At 50.7% G+C, this 17,882-nt stretch overlaps 1 protein-coding gene and 4 non-coding genes across 10 annotated transcripts in view; 1 reads left to right on the forward strand and 4 right to left on the reverse strand.

Moving 5' to 3' along the window:
* Positions 1-1,867: 1,867 nt before the first annotated feature.
* AURKB (aurora kinase B) overlaps positions 1,868-17,882 on the reverse strand; it is a 19,021-nt gene continuing 3,006 nt past the window's right edge. The window contains exons 1-9 of one of the 6 annotated variants that reach the window (XM_041772321.1): positions 16,544-16,683; positions 6,099-6,171; positions 4,377-4,479; positions 4,213-4,267; positions 3,776-3,967; positions 3,333-3,471; positions 3,062-3,210; positions 2,336-2,510; positions 1,868-2,169 (exon numbers count right to left, since the gene is read on the reverse strand). In XM_041772321.1, the coding sequence (XP_041628255.1) occupies positions 1,996-2,169; positions 2,336-2,510; positions 3,062-3,210; positions 3,333-3,471; positions 3,776-3,967; positions 4,213-4,267; positions 4,377-4,479; positions 6,099-6,146 (1,035 nt within the window). In that variant the 5' untranslated portion in view covers positions 6,147-6,171; positions 16,544-16,683 and the 3' untranslated portion in view covers positions 1,868-1,995. Of the gene's footprint in view, positions 2,170-2,335; positions 2,511-3,061; positions 3,211-3,322; positions 3,472-3,775; positions 3,968-4,212; positions 4,268-4,376; positions 4,480-6,098; positions 6,172-6,499; positions 7,814-16,543; positions 17,236-17,882 lie in introns of those variants that run through there. The other 5 variants (XM_041772322.1, XM_041772320.1, XM_041772323.1 and 2 more) reach the window with 5 other exon arrangements.
* On the reverse strand, positions 15,403-15,474 carry TRNAW-CCA. Its single transcript has one exon. It is a non-coding gene; the product is annotated as a tRNA-Trp (tRNA).
* Positions 16,000-16,071, forward strand: TRNAG-UCC. Its single transcript has one exon. It is a non-coding gene; the product is annotated as a tRNA-Gly (tRNA).
* On the reverse strand, positions 16,489-16,560 carry TRNAD-GUC. Its single transcript has one exon. It is a non-coding gene; the product is annotated as a tRNA-Asp (tRNA).
* On the reverse strand, positions 17,012-17,083 carry TRNAP-CGG. The gene has a single exon. It is a non-coding gene; the product is annotated as a tRNA-Pro (tRNA).

Here is a 17,882-nt window from a genome sequence, read left to right on the forward strand (position 1 = left end):
ATCATTAAGCACCCAAAGTGAACAAATGTTCCAGTCAGCTGGACCCAGCATAGTATCTTTACTTAAAAGAATGTCAACAAGGACAGTTTTCCCCCATGCCCAGGACACGAGCCCTTGTGTTCTTTGTAGGTTGGTCAAGTAGGATGTTGGCTGTGTGGGATGTGGGGTGGAATGTAGGGTTTATGTGGGATATGGAATTGTCATATTGTCACATTATCTAATTAAGGGGGTGGCTCTTGCTAGAATATGTGGAATTTTTATGAGTAAGGAGATGATGCCTCTTTGCCTTTGTCACTGACAAAATGTCATGACACAGATCTCTTGATTCTTCCCATTGCTTAACGTAGGCTGTGGGTGCCATTCTAGACAGAGAGAAGAGCCAGTGCCAAGGCCTGGAGGTGGAAATAAATTTGGCAATATTCAAGGAACAGCAAGGAGCCCAGCGCTTTAGTGATCGAAGGGGAAGAACAGTTGGGAGATGAGCCCCAAGTCAGGCAGGGATTTTTTTTCTAAAGATTATTTATTTATTCATGATAGACACACACACACAGAGGCAGAGACACTGGCAGAGGGAAAATAAGGCTCCATGCAGGGAGCCTGACGTGGGACTCAATCCCAGGACTCCAGGATCACACCCTGGGCCAAAGGCAGGCGCTAAACCGCTGTGCCACCCAGGGATCCCCTAGGCAGGGATTTTTAACTCAGTTTTATTTTTACATTTTATTTATTTGACAGAATGTGAGAGAGTACAAGGAGCGGAGAGTAGCAGAGGGAGGAGAAGCAGGCTCTCTGCTGAGCAGAGACCCCAACTCAATCTCAGAATCCTGGGATCATGACCTGAGCCAAAGGCAGACCCTTTAACTTTCTGAGCCACCCAGGCACCCCAAACTCTGAGTTTTAAAACAGATGGATGTCTGGGTCTCAACCTAGGCAAATTATATCTGCATTTCTCAGACTGAGGTCTGAGAGTTCTATTTCCTTCGTAAACCCTCCAGGTGATTCTGAGGAGTGTAACCAGGATTGAAAATCAGACCTTGCCATGGAATGAGTTTGGATTTTATTCCTAAAGTACCCGAACTTCTCATGTGGAGAATGGGCCAGGAATAGAAGCAGGAAGAACAGTTAGGAGGCTGTTGCCACGACCCAAGCCAGAGGATGGTGGCTTGAATTAGCATGAGAGAAGTGGATAAGGAAGGTGTGGCTGGGACACCGTGGACTTCGTGGGCCATAGGAAGGATGGGATCGGCAGAGAGAAGGGAGAGAAACCAGGGGATGTAAAAAGGAAATTCTTTTTTTGCTTTTTAAAGATTTTATTTATTTATTCATGAGAGACACAGACAGAGAGAGGCAGAGACATAGGCAGAGGGAGAAGCAGGGTCCCTGCGGGGAGCCTGATACGGGACTGGATCCCAGGACCCCGGAATCACGCCTGGAGCCGAAGGCAGCTGCTCGGTCACTGAGCCACCCAGGTGCCCCCAGATATGGACTTTAAAACTGGGCTCTGCCACTGTCTGGGTGTGTGATTTTAGGGACTATGTAACTTCTTTGTACCCTGTACTACATCCTGAGCAGAGCAGGAAAATAAACACGGCTTCTAGGGTGCAGCTATGTTCAGTTGGCAGAGACTGAACCAGAAGGAAAGACTAGATGCAGCACATGAGGCAGTGGGAGTCCAGGAGCAGCAGAGGGGAGCCCAGGCCCCAGCAGCCAGGCCCTGGGAGTCAGAGCAGAGGGAGAAGCAACATGGGGAGGTGCTGAGAACGAGGGTAGGTGGTGCAGTGCCCGCCAGGCCCCATCCTCTCCCTCTGGGGAATCACTCCCCAACCCCAGCAGTCTCCACCTGTAAGCATCTAAACTCATCCGTATAAAAAGTTTCACCCTTTATTAAATAAAAAGGAGGTAGAAGACAGGTAAAAACAGGCCAGGCACCCCTTCTTCCAACTACACATATACAGGCAAACAGACAGACACAACCGAATAAGTGACAGGGACAAGTCAGGGGATGGCCTGGACGGCAGAGGGAGGCAGCATCCTCCGAGAGTGGGCCCGGACCCAAGGGTGGGCCGAGACCTGGGAGAGGGGCAGCCGTTCTGAAGGGTTGTGCTTGAGTAGCTTGGAGATGAGGTCCTGGGCTCCCGTGGGTACAGAAGGGGGGAATTTCAGGTCCACCTGCAGAAGGAGAGGAAGGAGGGTCCCCTTAGCTCGATCCCAGCTTCTTCCTCCTTGACCACCCCCATTCCATTTGGAGAAATTACACAGGACCCCTGCACCTGCCAGCCCCTGGCCCCCCTAAGTGGGCACAAAGCCCCAGCCGGGCACCGGGGCACCCTCCCACCTTGACGATGCGCCGATAGGTCTCATTGTGAGAAGCACTCTCGAAGGGCGGGTTGCCCACCAGCAGTTCATAGCAGAGCACCCCGATGCACCACAGGTCCACCTTCTCGTTGTGCATGCGCCCTTCAATCATTTCTGGAGGCAGGTAGTCCAAGGTGCCGCACATCGTCTTCCTCCTGGGTCGGAGGGTGGGGGACCCGGATGAAGACCACCTCCCTCTCTTTCCCCAGCTGCCCAACAGGGAGCCGGACGACCCCAGGATGTGCCAGGGGAGTGTTTTGATCAAACTCTGGCAGGGCCCTTGGGCAGGAGTAGGGTGAAGATATAACCTGGAGCCCCAGGGGTAGCATTACACACCCTCTCGGCATTTCCATGGGGAGGGACGTGTCTTAAAATAATCAGATCTAAGGGCAATGCTCATCTTAGAATTAACGGGAAAACTGGGTGGGGACGCCTCAAGGTGCATCAGGCATGTCCTGCAGAAATGGACCAGGTTACACGTCTAGCTACAATACTGCTACAAGGTCATTACAAATGAGCTGGGCGACACAATGAGTGGGTCCCCCTATATACCAGGTAGGAAATCTGGGCAGCAGAATTGTGAGGCTCCTATTTTTGTAAGTCGAGTGCCACATCTATAGGTACGCGTGGACGAGCCCACACATGTCTGGGTAACAAGGTCTGGAGTGGTATTATTCTGAACGTCCCCCCACCATTCACACCGTACCTTAGGGAGGGGGCGTGCACGGACCAGCCAAAGTCAGCAATCTTCAGCTCTCCCTGGAGCCCCAAGAGCAGATTCTCTGGCTTTATGTCTCTGTGAATCACCTTTTTCCCGTGGCAGTACATCAGAGCATCTGCCAGCTCCTCCATGATCTGGGGGGGGGGGGGGGCAACGAATGACAGCAGGTCAGCCAAGGCTGCCCGCCCCACAGCTCCACGCAGCGGACCCCCAGGCTCGGCCCCCTTGGAGGCCCCAAGTGCCCACCCTCCCCGACCGTGGCTGTTCGCTGCTCGTCAAAAGTGTGGCTCTTCTGCAGCTCCTTGTAGAGCTCCCCTCGGGGGGCATACTCCAGAATCAAGTAGATCCTTCTCCGGTCGTAGAAATAGTTGTAGAGACGCAGGATGTTGGGATGCCTGCGGGAGACAGGGACAGGGACTCAGGCGGCATCCTGGCCTAAGGAAATGGGAACGATGACAGTGGCAGGGGGGACACACTGGGGTCACATCTGGACCAGACCGGGAACAGTGGGGCTGGTGGTGGTGAAGGGGAGCCAGAGGTGGCTCTCTGGATTCAAGACTGGTTGGGGCTGGGAGCTTAGTGGGAGCCCAGAGGGGCTCTGGGACAGGTACAGAGCAGTCTGGATGGGGCAGGTTGGGTGAAAGAGGAGCTGGGGGAGGAGCAAAGGGCCTGGGGCCGGTGGCAGGGTAGGACTCATACTGCAGATGGGCCTGGATTTCAATCTCCCTGCGCAGCTGGTGCTCCACGCCCTCCTTTTCTATCTGAGACTTGAAGAGGACCTTGAGAGCCACGATGAAATGGCTTTTCTTCTCCCGAGCCAAGTACACATTTCCAAACTTGCCTTTGCCCAGAGGACGCCCAATCTCAAAGTCGTCGATGGTGAAGGACCGCCTGATTGGAGGTGGGGGGTAAGGTGGCCAAGTGGTGGCTGGTGGGTCCCCCGAGCTGGCCACATTCTCCCCTGTCCCCCAGCCCGCCTGCCCCTGCTCAGCCCTGCCCCTTTTCCCCAGGGAGTTGAGGATGAGTTAAGGATGGAATTAGGCTTTCTAACATCCCTGCATCCGTGCTCCTCCCCTGGGTGGCCACCTCTCTCATGTCCCACCTTCTCTTGTGCCACCCCAAGCTTGGGTACTCACATTGAGAAGTTGGGTATCCCACTGCTGTTCTCCACCACCTTCTGGCCAGGGGCAGCTAAGGAAGCAACAGGTGAGTTGAGGCCCCGCCTTTGACATTTTCAGCCCTGCACCCTCCCTGAAGACTCTAGTTGCCTCCCCTCAATCCTGTACTGCATCCCAGTTACCTGTGGGCTGGCCATTGGAGCGGCTCATGAGGACAAGTGCAGACGGGGTGGCGGGGTCCTTCCGGAGGACTCTCTGGGGCAGGGTGTTCAGGCCAGGCTGAGTCTGAGAAGGAGCAGTGGGGAGCTCTGAGGATGCCTTTGTCCTGGGCACCCAGCTGGAATGTGCTGCAAGCAGCATTTCAGTACTTGTGGTAGGGCCACCCAGCCAGCCACCCACCCGTCCCCTGTTCACAGAGGAACACTTGAGACCATAGTTTTGCTATTCAGCCCAAGGCCCCTCTGCTTCTCCCTCTGTATTAAAATGGGTTCTTAATAAGTGACCTAGGTTGGCCTAAGGTAATGAGCAAAAGATTCACCCCAACACCAAACATTTCACCTCCTTGGGCTGGCCCACATCACATTTTCAGGCATGAAACTGTCCAACCTCTATGGTACCATCCAGAACCCCACACTCAATCACCTCGCCTCCACTGGGGAGGTGAGGGCCAGGTAAAAAACAAAAAACAAACAACAACAACAACAAAAACCCACCCACAATTCCAGGGGTGTTAGCAGAGACATTCTCACAGCCCCCTAAAAAACTGTCTAGGGGCACCTGGCTGGCTCAGTCAGTAAAGCACGCAACTCATGATCTCAGGCTTATGAGTTTGAGGCCTGTGTTGGGTGAGGAGATTACTTAAAAATGAAATCTTAAAAAAATAATTTAAAAAATTAAAACCTCAGTCTATTAAGGTTTAGATAAGGTCCTTGAGGTCTTGAATGTTACAATAGATTCCAATATTTACCCCTTTACAACAAGAGACTTTGCAGACACTGGGGGCTACTCTGGTGGCTCGGGACTACTTCTCTCTTGCATTTTCTCAAAATAATATACACAACTTTCTTGTGGGAGTGACCACTGTAGAAGTGACAATGGTTTCTCTTTCAGCCTCTTTCTTGTCAGCCTCACTAAGTGCTCCGTGAGGGCAGGAGCTGGTGGACGAGGGGACAGATGGATGCTTCAGGATGTCCCAGCCCCACAAACAGGGAGCAAAGCCTGTGAGAGCACCTTCCTTTTTCTTAGCCAAAAGAAGAAAGTCTTGTGCCCTAAAAACCCATTCCTGAGCAGCGATATCAGTACAGAACTTACAAATAAGCAAGTTGAACAAAATGAGAGTCCAGAAAAAGACCCACATATAGATGGGGCTTTTATATGATAAAGGCCTCATTTCAAATCAGGGGGTAGACGGTCCACTAAAAGGTCTCAGGACCACTGGAAAATAAACCGTTTTGGATCCGGATCTCACACCACTCACTCAAACAAATTCCAAATGATTAATTTAACATGTCCTGCATCTTTTAAACCTATAGTAAAAATCCGTTCAGGGTTTATCTCTATCTACTTCTTGTGTAGCCTATTTGTTCAGGACAAGGGTTGGGAATCACCGCCCAAGGGCAAACCCGCTTGCTCCAGTCCCAGATTTCGTTTGTATATATGACAAGTAGGCTCCAGCCCCGCAAAAGTCCTGACAGGCTGATCAGATTCCGGTTGGCAGCAGCGCCTGCCAGGATGTGGTTGCAAATGACCAGACCGGATTCTGCCGGCGAACTCTGGGGATCCAGACGTAGGGGCAAAGCGGAGACGACTGGGAGGGGTCGCCCTCCGCCAGACCTCAAAGCCCCAGGCAGGTGGGGTGCAAATCTCCACGCGGGTTGGGGAAGGGGCAGTGGGGAAGCCCTTACCGTCTGCCGGCCGTAGGGCCAGGGGTAGGCGTTCTCCTTCTGGGTCATCGTTAGAGGGAAGAGGGGAGGAGAGCTGGGCAGACAAGGGAAACAGGGCGGTAAGAAGCGGGGAAAAAAGGGAGCGAGAGAGGGAGGGAGGGGTTGGGCCGATCGAGGCGGAAGCGCGGGGCTGGGGCTGCTGAAAGGGAGCTGGTCACCTTGCTGGCTCATCGGGGCGCACCCGGGCGCTCGTCTCGCCGCCCCCAGCCCCTGCTCCTGCACACCCGCCCCTTCAGGACCCTCCCTCTGCCCTTGAGCTCCCAGGGGCCCCGCAGGTGCGCGCGGGCCGCCCAACGGACCCCCGACCTGCCCGATCACCTGTCCTCTCCCAGCACAAGACCCGCGAAGGGGAGCCAGCTCACCTGGAGCCCGTGGCACAGCCACCCCCTGGCCGCGGGCAAACGACTGAACCTGCCGGGCCGGGCCCCCGCCGAGGCCCTTTCAAATCTCCCGCCCTGGTCCCATTGGCTGAGCGCGCTGTCCACGCCCGACCCTCATTGGCTGGACACCCTGTGACGTAGACCTTGGGACCCAATCAGAGAGGCTGAATGCCAGAGGCGGCCCTCCGGGGTTCTGGCTGGGACGAGTCTGGGGCATCCTGGAGTCAGATGTTCCGCTTGCCTTCTTTCCTTCACTTAAAATTTCCATATATCTGGAAGTTTTCCTCCTGTGCGTAAGAACTAGGGTTTTTGTTCTGGACAGTTGGGAGAGTTCCTCATGCCAGCACCATTTGTTAAACTACCTTGCTCTCAGTGGGATTTAAACGCTATCCTTGCCCAAAGCAAAGCACAGATTCCATGCAATCTCTATTAAAATTCCAAAGGCATTTTGTACAGAAATAGAAAAAAAAAAAAAAAAAACAAGACAAAACAATATTGCATTTGTATGGAGCCACAAGAGAACACAAAGAGCCAAAGCAATCTTGAGAAAAGACAAAGCCACAAGCATCACAGTTTCTTGATTTTGAACTACATTCCAGAGCTGTAGTAATTAAAACAGCCCGGTATTAGCATAAAAACTGCTCCGTAGATAAATGGAGCTGAATAGAGAGCTGAATAGAAATAAACCCACACATATATGGTCAATCGATTTTTGGAAAAGGAGCCAAGAATACACAACGGGTAAAGGGGTGGTCTCTTCAACAAACGGGGCTGGGAAAATAGGACAGCCACACATGCAATAAAAGAAAAGAAACTGGATCACTGTCTTACACTATGCACGAAAATTAACTCAGAATGGATTAAAGACTTGAACATAAGACCTGAAACCAAGGAACACCTAGAAAAAAACACAGGCTGTAGATTCCTCGACATAAGTCTTGGCAATATATATATATATTTAAATCTGACACCAAAAGCAAAAGCAAGACTAAAAACAAATGAGAGGCTACATCGAACCAAAAGCTTCTACACAGCAAACCATCAACAGAACAAAAAAGCAATCTAGTAGTTGGAAAAAATATCTGCAAATCATATACCTGATAAGGGGCTAATATCCAAAATATCTAATGAACACATACAACTCAATGGCAAAAAAAAAAAAATCGGATTTAAAAATGTGCGGAAGATTGGAATAGATATTTTTCCAAAGAAGACATACAGCTCACCAACAAGTACATGAAAGATGCTTAACATCATTCAGCACCAGGGAAATATGAATCAAAACCACAATGAGATATAGCCTCACACCTGTTAGAACAGCTGTCATCAAAAAAACAAGAAACAAGTTTTGGTCAGGATACAGAGAAAAAGGGACCCTTGTGTGCTGTGGTGGGAATGCAAATTGGTGCAGCCACCATGGAAAATAGTATGGAGGGCTCATCAAAAACTTAAAGACAGGACTACCATAGGATCTGGCAATTCCATTTCTGAGCATTTATCCAACAAAAAGGAAAGCAAAATTCAAAAAGATATCTGCATCCCCACATTCACTGCAGCCTTATTTACAACAGCCAGGATATAGAAACAACCAAATGTTTACAGATGGATGAACGGATAAAGAAGATGTGGTGTGTACATATGTATGTGTGTGTGTGTGTATCCTGGAATATTAGAATATTATTCTGCTATGAAAAATAATGTAATCTTGTGAGTCATAACAACCTAGATGGCCCTGGTGGGCATTATGCTAAGTAGAATCAATCAGAGAAAAACAAATAGCATAGGATCTTTCTTATGTGTGAAATCTAAAAACAAAACAAGGGAAGGTTCATGAATATGGAGAACAGATTGGGGGTGCCAGAGGTGGTGGGGGTGGGAGAAATGAGTGAAGAGGAGGTCAAAATATTAAGAAGAAGAAGAAGAAGAAGAAGAAGAAGAAGAAGAAGAAGAAGAAGACCCAGATCATTATAGCAATAGCCAACTGATACAGATGTAAATGTTAGTTGATTACAGATGATTATACTGTTGAAAAAAGTAAGCTGAAACGTGTGTGGTATTATTTCTTCTACTATACTAGCAGGATAAATGGGGGGAGGGAAATATTATTGAGGCCCCTGGGTGGCTCAGTGGGCCAAGTATCCAACCCCTGGCTTTGGCTCGGGTCATGATCTCAGGGTCATGGGATTGAGCCTCCCGATGTGATCTGTCCTGAGCATGGAGTCAGCTTGGGATTCTCTCTCTCCCTCCACCCCACTCTCCAGTGTGGAGCCTGCTTCTCCCTCCTCCTGTGTCTCTGCCTCTCTCTCTCTCTCTGTCTATAATAAATAAATAAATAAATAAATAAATAAATAAATAAATAAATAAATAAATCTTTAAAAAATAAATAAAATAAAGTCTTGTGAGGCTCTTTCCAAACACTAATGTCATAATAGAGTTAATAAATACATTTGGGGGCCTTCTGTGGAATAAGTAGTGGGTATTTGTAACTGTCACCTGTCCACCACCCTTCCTCTTTCTTCAAACAACACCCTAACTTTGCTTTAGGGGACCACCTGCTCCCCGCCCCCGGCCTCCACTCCCCACCACCCTTCGGGGTAGTCAGTTTCCAGTGTAGTCAGTTTGTTTCTCCCAATTCCTGGTCCCGAACTTCATGGAGACCTATTGTAATGGACCATGTGGTTATCTAGCTAGTGTCCATTCTCCCAGCCATTCCCACTTTCAGAAGACACCTAGAATTTTCTGGGTCTGAGAGGGAAGCTGACCCCATCACTGGTCCAGGATTGGATGCTGATTGATTTACACCAGCCAACATATTTTATTCTGGGATGGTGGGTTCAGGAATCAGCATGTGACCCAAGTGACCCAGGGCATGGAGATTTTAGGATTCTTGTCCAGAATGTTAGGCAGAAACTTGTTTTCTCCACAAAGCCCACCTTGCTGCTGGTGGTGCTCTGGAAGGGGGCAGCCTGAGAATGAAGTTAGTTTTGGAGAAGGCCTGGGTCAGGAACCCAGGATCTTGAGGTGTTCCTCAGCCTCTGGATGCTTGTTTTGCACTTTCCTTATGGGAACCGGCAGGTCTCTTCCCTAACGCATTGACTTAAGAGTTTAGTCATTTGCTGCCAAAAGCATACTGACTGACACACATCCACAGACCTAGAGTGTTCTTAGCCATAGAGGGTGAATGAATGAGGCAAAACTACTGAGAGTCAATCGTTTGATCTACAAAAATACTATTTTCGTATGATTCAGCCAAATGTAAATCCATGAAGTTCTTATGGGTTTCTACATCACTTCGTAACTCTTTTGGCTGCAAGTTACAAAAAACCCAGTTAGCAGTGGCATGAACCATAGGGACCTGTTTTCTCTCACACAGCAAGAAGTTATCAGGTAGGTGGTGGTTGTGTTAGAGATGTGGACTGGCCTTTCTATGATTCTCTGGCATGTCCCTTATGATTGCAAGATGGCCATGAAAGTTCTCTGCCCCTTTTATCAGGACGGGGAGAAGCCTTTCTAGACATACCCAGTAGATTTCTCATTCGTCAAAAATGTGTCTCATGACTCTTGCAGCCGCTAGAGTGAAAGTGGTAAGGGGTGGTGGCAGACTTATGTGTGTGCCACAGAGGCTTACAATTTCATTCTGGGGAGCCCGAGATTAATATTAAAAAATCAGAGATCTGGGGCACCTTGGTGGCTCAGTTGGTTAAGCTGCCAACTCCTAATTTCAGCTCAGGTCATGATCAGGTCCTGGGATGGAGCCCCATGATGGGCTCTGCTCTCAGCCGGGAGTCTGCTTCTCTGATCCTCTGATCTCCGCCCCCCCCCCCCCGCCCCGTTCTGTCTCTCTCTCTCTCTAAAATAAATAAAGTACCCCCAGGGTACTTTATTTCTCATGACCTAGTGAAGGGAGATTTTTCTGGAATCAGTGCCTGGGTGGGATATGCCTGATAGACCCAATACAGTGTCCCTGCCCCCCACCCCCCACGTCTTTAAATTCCTACTTGCACATTATGCCAGAAGATATTTGGCCTTTCAGGAATATTTGATGGGCCAGCATAGCATCGGGATTCGCATTATTCACAAGCAAAACAAAACAAAAACTATCTGTTCTATCGGCTAGGCAACTATCAGCTGCCCGTTCAAGTTAGTGAACAAAATCTCTGTTGTTTTTTTTTATATATTTTTTAATTTTTCATTTATTTACGATAGTCACACACAGAGAGAGAGGCAGAGACATAGGCAGAGGGAGAAACAGGCTCCATGCACCAGGCGCCAAACCGCTGCGCCACCCAGGGATCCCCAAAGTCTCTCTTGTTTATCCCAGTTCTTCTCGAGGTGTCATGAGGAGCTGTCAACTGTTCTTGCTAGGGTTGAATTTTTCCCAAGACTAGGAAGGGTTAGAATTGGCTTTGATCCAAAGGTCAGGGCAGATGATTAGGATATTATAATGTTCAGGAGGCACTGATGTTAGTCTCATTTATTTCTGAGAACGGAATATCCCCTGAAGAAGTTCCGAGATGTGAATTCTCATCATCAACCAATAAGTCTCTTTCAGGAATGAGTAGACTCAGAAGGGTCTGGAAGAGTCATGGTGATTGATGCACAACTGCATGATACACTACAAACCCCTGCATTGTACACATCAAAATGGTTAAAATGGTAAATTGTAGGTTAAGTGTACCTTACCACAAAAAAAAAGTGTATCTTACCACAAAAAAAATTATGAAATATTTCAGATATCAAGAATACTTTTTAGGGGATCCTTGGGTGGCTCAGTGGTTTAGCACCTGCCTTGGGTCCAGGGCTCCTGGAGTCCTACATCAGGCTCCTGCATGGAGCCGGCTTGTGTCTCTGCCTCTCTCTCTCTTTGTGTCTCTCATGAATAAATAAATAAAATATTTAAAAATAAATAAAAATATTTTAAAAATAATACCTTTTAAAAGCATAACTACTGGGCAGCCCTGGTGGCGCAGCGGTTTAGCGCTGTCTGCAGCCCAGGGCGTGATCCTGGAGACCCTGGATTGAGTCCCACATTGGGCTCCCTGCATGGTGCCTGCTTCTCCCTCTGCCTGTGTCTCTCTCTCTCTCTAGCTGTGTCTCTGAATAAAAAAAAAGCATAACTACTAAAAAAAAAGCATAACTACTGTTCAATTCTTTAAATATTAACACATTTTGCCCTATTTGCTTCTGGTTTTTTAAAAAGTGAAATAAAAGGTATACGGGTAAAGCTACAGGGCAAAATTTTAAGAATTAACTCTATGTATATACAGTTTCTGTGCCATTTTCTATTGTCTTAAAAAAAATTCCTGTTAGAGGTAATCAGAGCTTCTAATTCTATTCTCCACATCATTTAGCCTCCTTTTTCACACCTTAATTACTTATTTATCTTAAAGATTTATTTTTAAGTGATCTCTACACCCAATGTGGGGCTCGAACTCACAACCCAGAGAGCAGGAGTTGTCACATGCTTCACTGAGTAAGCCAGACCTGCCTCTTTTCTGTGCTTTTCTTTTTATTATTTTTTTCTTTTTTCTGTGCTTTTAAAACTTCTTGTCCCTCTGTTCTGTGTCTTGGGTCAATTCGTGAATTTTTTTTTTTTTAAATAGCTAACTCTCAACCAGATTGTGCCCAGTTTCTTTCTTTCTTTCTTTCTTTTTTTTCTTTCTTTTAAGATTCATTTATTTATTCATTCAGAGAGAGAGAGAGGCAGAGACACAGGCAGAGGGAGAAGCAGGCTCCATTCACACCTGGGCTGCAGGCGGCACTAAACCGCTGTGCCACCAGGGCTCCCTGTGCCCAGTTCGAATGTAAGACAGACTTATTTGGTGACATCTGTCATTCATGTGTAAGATTTCTAATGAGTTGATTGCAAGTCAAATGCAAATGATTTTAATTGCAGTTTTGACTTTTTGTCTCATGATTTGATTTTGTTATTTACCTTTTTATATACCAGGACCACACTTGCTTAAGATTCTTTGTCAGACTGCTCCATACCCTTATTTTCATTTATGTTCCAATGATTGTCTCTGTTTCAATTACGTTCTCACCATGAAACTTCATCTGTTTTGGGATTTGCGTTTGTAACTTCCTCTTGGCTGGAAGAGCTTTTAGTTTTTGTGGTTTTCTCTCTCTTCACCGTCACTTCTCCCTGAGCTATAATTTGGCCATTGCTATTACCTTTCCTCCTTGCTCCTAGATCAATCAAGTTTTTTTTTTTTATAAAAATTTTTTTAAATTTATGATAGTCACAGAGAGAGAGGCAGAGACACAGGCGGAGGGAGAAGCAGGCTCCATGCACCGGGAGCCTGATGTGGGATTCAATCCCGGGTCTCCAGGATCGTGCCCTGGGCCAAAGGCAGGCGCCAAACCGCTGCGCCACCCAGGGATCCCTGATCAATCAAGTTTTAAAAAATATTTATTTTTAAGAAAGATTTATTATAAGAAAGGGAGGGGGAGAGAGAGAGAGAGAGAGAACCCACACAGGGGGAAGGAGAGGGAGAGAATCTCAAGGCGACTCCTTGCTGAGCCCAGGAGTCCCATGCAGGACTGGATCTCATGACCCGGAGATCACGACCTGAGCAGAAACCAAGAGTGGGAAGCTGAGCCTCCCTGGCACCCCCAATCAGTTCTTATAATGATATTTGGGGGCTCCTGCCCCTCTGTGATACCGAGGGTATCTCAAATGCAATCACTGATGAGAGGGAACATTGCATGTGTTTCTAGTCTTGGGGCTGAACCTGAGTCCCCCCTGCCTTTTCGCACCTGCAGCTCCAGGCAAGGAGTTGGCTGTTTTTTACAGCCTCCTTTTCTGACACAGGGACACCACTGCAGCTTTGCCTTCCCTCCCTGTCCCCAGTCAGTCCCTGTTTTCTTATAAGACCTCAACAGCTTGCTGCTGCCGCACACTTGTTGGCCGGGAGCTCTGCAGACCTGTACCATCAGCCCGGTTCAGGGCTTTGCATTTGGACCACTGAATTGTTCATTTCTAAGCCTAGCTATGGCCTTTTTAGCTCACTGTATTTTAGATTTCATCTATCAGTGCTACGTATTTGGCAGGGTGGGAACTCACTGTGTTGTTTCTGCCAAAAATCCAGGCTTTTGCCCAACACCACATTTTCTGGATGGGCCCTAAGTTGGTCTATGAAGGATGGTCAGTGATGGGGAGCATGGGGTGCATGTCTGCAAGAGAGAGGCAAGACTCAGCTCTAGTGGCTTGTTACTGTGTGAACGTGTAGCCCAGGTGTGAACAGATCTTTCCATTTTTAAAGAGAAGCTAGAAATCTAGATACACATGTAAAATTTACTGAGCTGTAACTATTGGCACCAAACACGTCTGTGGACTGGATTTGGTCTATAGGCTAGAAATATTCCATCCCTAATGCCAGGGCTCTTCCAGACTGTAAACCACCCTTTGCAACCATCCTTCCCTCCCTGGGGCCACCAAGCTTTCCTGGTCACTCCTCTGGTGGGCTTTTAGGGAACACCAGGCATCAGAAAGTCCATAGACTTGGGTGTCACAGGTGAGTCTCTGAGCCTACCCACCTGCAATCTCTGTCACTTGGCAAACGGCTCAATCTTTCTGGGTGTCACCTCTAAAATGGGCATAGTTTGGGCCATCTGGGTGGCTCAGCAGTTGAGCATCTGCCTTGGGCTCAGGGCGTGATCCCCAGCCTGCATCTGGCTCCCTATGAGGAGCCTGCTTCTCCCCTTGCCTATGTCTCTGCCTCCCTCTCTGTGCCTCATGAACAAATAAAATCTTTAAGAAATAAAAATAAAATGGGCATAGTTCTACAGCCCTGCAGGGCCGGTGTCAGGACTAATTGAAATAAGGTCACTAAAGCACTCAGCACCCTGCCTGGCCCACAGCAAGCCCTGTGGGTCAGCTATGGTTATGATTAACACATCCCCTGGCCCCAGTGGACGAGAGAAGGATCTTCCTTATGAATGAATGTCAGCTAATAAATGTTGAATGCAAGACAGAAAAAAATAATTCCCCATTTTTTATCTCCTAAAACGTACTCTGCTTAGGGTGGGCAGTGATGGGGAGCGGGGCTGCCTGCAGCCCCGGTCACAAGCCTTCCGAGGCAGGGTTGCAGGAGCACCTGGGTTGCTTCCTAAGTCATCAGCAATCCCCAGATGGAGCACGCACAGCTCAGCCGTGAGGGCGGACTCCCTGCCTCCGTCTTTGCACAGGTGACACAGCGACCACTCCAACAGAGTGGAGTGGCTGGAGCACCCGGACAGCGGCACAGTGTCCAGCCTGCGAGCAGGCGCGTGGTGCTGAGCCCGCCCAAATTCCTCTTCTGCAGCCCAGGCCTGGTCCCTCCAACGGAGGCCCTGTTAGTTAGGAAAGAGATGTCCAGGGAGAAATTTCCCCCTGGGAAGGAGAAGGCCTATGGAGTAGCTGGCCTGCATTCCTCTGCTCCCTTCGCCTCCAGGCAGCAAAATTGCACGGCTCCAGGCTTCTAGGGACATTTAGGAAGTCTGGGGAACATCTGCATTTAATTATTTAATTGCTACTTATAATAATTATCAATTCTTGCCACACCTTTTCCAACAATGAATCTCTATTGCTCCAAGTACCCTTTCTGAACAAGAACTCGAGGCTGTTCCGTGAACAATTTGCGTTAGGATACCTAAAACATCTATGAGACTAAAGGTATCGCTATCCGCTGATTTGACAAAAACAGTGCAGATGCAACATTAATTCCTAAATTTGTATTTAGAATATTTAGAAAACGCATACATTTCGGGGGAAAAAACCAAAACCTTAGAGGCGCCGGAGTTAGTATTCTTTTGGTACAATGAAACGAATTTCAACCTCCTCTTCCTTTGCCCGAAAGGAAAATACCAAGGCAAATCGAGATAACGAAAATTGCAACGTTTCGTGACCCCGACGTGATTTGAACACGCAACCTTCTGATCTGGAGTCAGACGCGCTACCGTTGCGCCACGAGGCCCTCTAGCGTCCGCGGCGGCCCGGGTCTCGTGAACAGAACTATCGTCAGCAGCAGGGGGCGGAGCCAAAGCCTCAGCCCCGCCCCCCCGGGGGTTCAGCCCGCGTCACCTCCGGAGCCGTGCGCGGTCACCTGGGGATGGAACCTCGTCCTGTGCGCAATCTATGCTTAGAGGCTCTTGGCGCATAGCCCAGCTCTTTAACCTCAGGACCCACAGAGAAGCGGCTAGTGTGACTTATTTCCGGGGGTGACAAAGCCATCGCGGTGTCGCTGCAGCTCTGGTCCCTCCCCTAAAATCTTAAATGTAACCCCGGTTTTATCAGCGACTTAGAAAGCCCCTTTCACTAGGTCCTCGGAATCTTGCTTTGTCGTGTGTCGGCTGTGTGCGGTCAAGCGCTGTCCCTTCCGGGGTGACGGGGGTCTCGGGTCCCCTTGGGTCTCCCCGCCTGGTCCACACCCACCCACCGCTCCGCCTCGCGCCTGGGCACGCACTGAATTCTTGACGTGGGAAACAGGGGCTTGCGGCGGGCGTTGGTGGTATAGTGGTGAGCATAGCTGCCTTCCAAGCAGTTGACCCGGGTTCGATTCCCGGCCAACGCAGCACTTTTCCCCCCCCCCCCACCCGACAAACTTTTCAAAACCTCGCGTCGGGATGGCTTTTCCGCGGGGACCCTGTGGCCCAGTCACCGCCCGCGCAGGGGGCTGCACGCCCAGCGGAGCCCCGTGACGGTGCGCTTCTGTCCTCGCTCCGACCGCGTCATTCACTGAACGGAGGGGACCGAGGGCTCATTCGGCAGCACGATTCACATGCAAGTTGCTTGAATGCAAAACACAAACTCGAACTTTTAGAATATGAGCCCGAGCACCAACTATCCTCTCTACTTTGTGCCTTCCCGTTCTCCCTTCCCTTCTTTTTAAAGAAAATCTCTACCGCACGCCCTGGGACGCATATTTCACCGTGAATAGGATTTTATCGTAGGACTAGAAGAACGAAAGAAAGCAAAAAGCACACCGCTTCTCCCCGTCGGGGAATCGAACCCCGGTCTCCCGCGTGACAGGCGGGGATACTCACCACTATACTAACGAGGAAGGAGCTGAGAGAGGCGCTCTCCGGATCGGAGATCTGGATCCGTGGCCGCGATCGGCCGGGGCTTGCACCCTTCCTGCCGCTTGGGAAGAGCCAGCCGGAGACCCCCCCCCCCCCCGCTCGCCCTGGACCGCCCCCAAGCCCACGGAGGCCGAGTCGTGGTGGGTCCCGGCCCGTTCCGCTCCCTGTCATCCGCAGCCCCGGCCCCCTGGGCCCGGACCCGCGCACGAAGAAGGGGGCGGGAAGGCGAAGGGCTGGTCCAGGTCGGTGCGCTCTCCCCGTGCGCGCCCCCGCGGGCAGGCCGGCCGGGCTGTGCGCTCGGAGCAAAAGAGCTCCCGGCGAACCTGCTCCAAGCTCTGGCCGGTCGCGTGGGGTCTGCGGGGAGGCCTGCGCGCGGCGCCGGTCCCTTCCCCAGGGCCTCCGGGCGTCCCGGTCTCCGCCAAAACCAAAGTAGGGCTCGTCCGGGATTTGAACCCGGGACCTCTCGCACCCGAAGCGAGAATCATACCCCTAGACCAACGAGCCGACGTGAGAGAACGCTCGCGGACGCCTTTAGAGGTCGTAGCAGGCCCGTTGCGGTCCAGGGCCACGGCTCGCGGCGGGGGCGGCCTGGCGCGCGCGCGGGGACCACCCGCCCCGACGCCGCCGAGTCCCGAGCGGGCTCTGGGGATCTGCGCGGGCGCCCGCGCGCTCCGACTCCTCCCAGGAAATAACGTCGGGGAAGTAGGAGGGAGTGGTCTCGGCCTCCCGCGTTCCCCTCCCTCCCCGCGCAGCTCTCCGGGGCTACCTGCTCGCCGTGGTCACGGTCTCCGTCACCTGGGGTCTCGACTCTAACGGGCCGCGCCCGCCGCCCTGGGACCCAGTGCGCTGGCGCAGAGGTGCCTGGTTGGGGACGATGAATGAGCCCTGAGCTGCCTAGGTGCACACCTGCGCCTCCATCCGCCCCTGCAGCTGTCCACCCTCCTGGAGCGACGAGCAGCGCCAGGGCCCAGGCCAGGGAATAATTCCCGGGGCCGAGAAGACCCACGGAAGAGGAGTCATTGACGAATGGGGGGGCGGGGCGGGGTGGGGGACAGGCGGGATCGGGGCACGGAGCCGGGTCTGGCCACCAGCACTGGTTGCAGGACTTCCCGCCAGTGCGATCAGGTTACCGGGATCTTCCCGTCTCCCCTCCGCTCTCCCCTTACCTCCTAGGACGGCCAGGCAGGAGCTCCCCGCCCCCCCCGCCGCCTAAGGCTCCCAGACGGTAGGGAGATCCGAGGCAAACGCCCGCACGAGTGTCTAAGGCCAGGCCTTAGGGCCTCGCAGAGGGTTCCGGGCTCCG

Source organism: Vulpes lagopus, chromosome 10 (genome assembly GCF_018345385.1).
Source record: "Vulpes lagopus strain Blue_001 chromosome 10, ASM1834538v1, whole genome shotgun sequence".
NCBI classification, from domain to species: Eukaryota; Metazoa; Chordata; class Mammalia; order Carnivora; family Canidae; genus Vulpes; species Vulpes lagopus.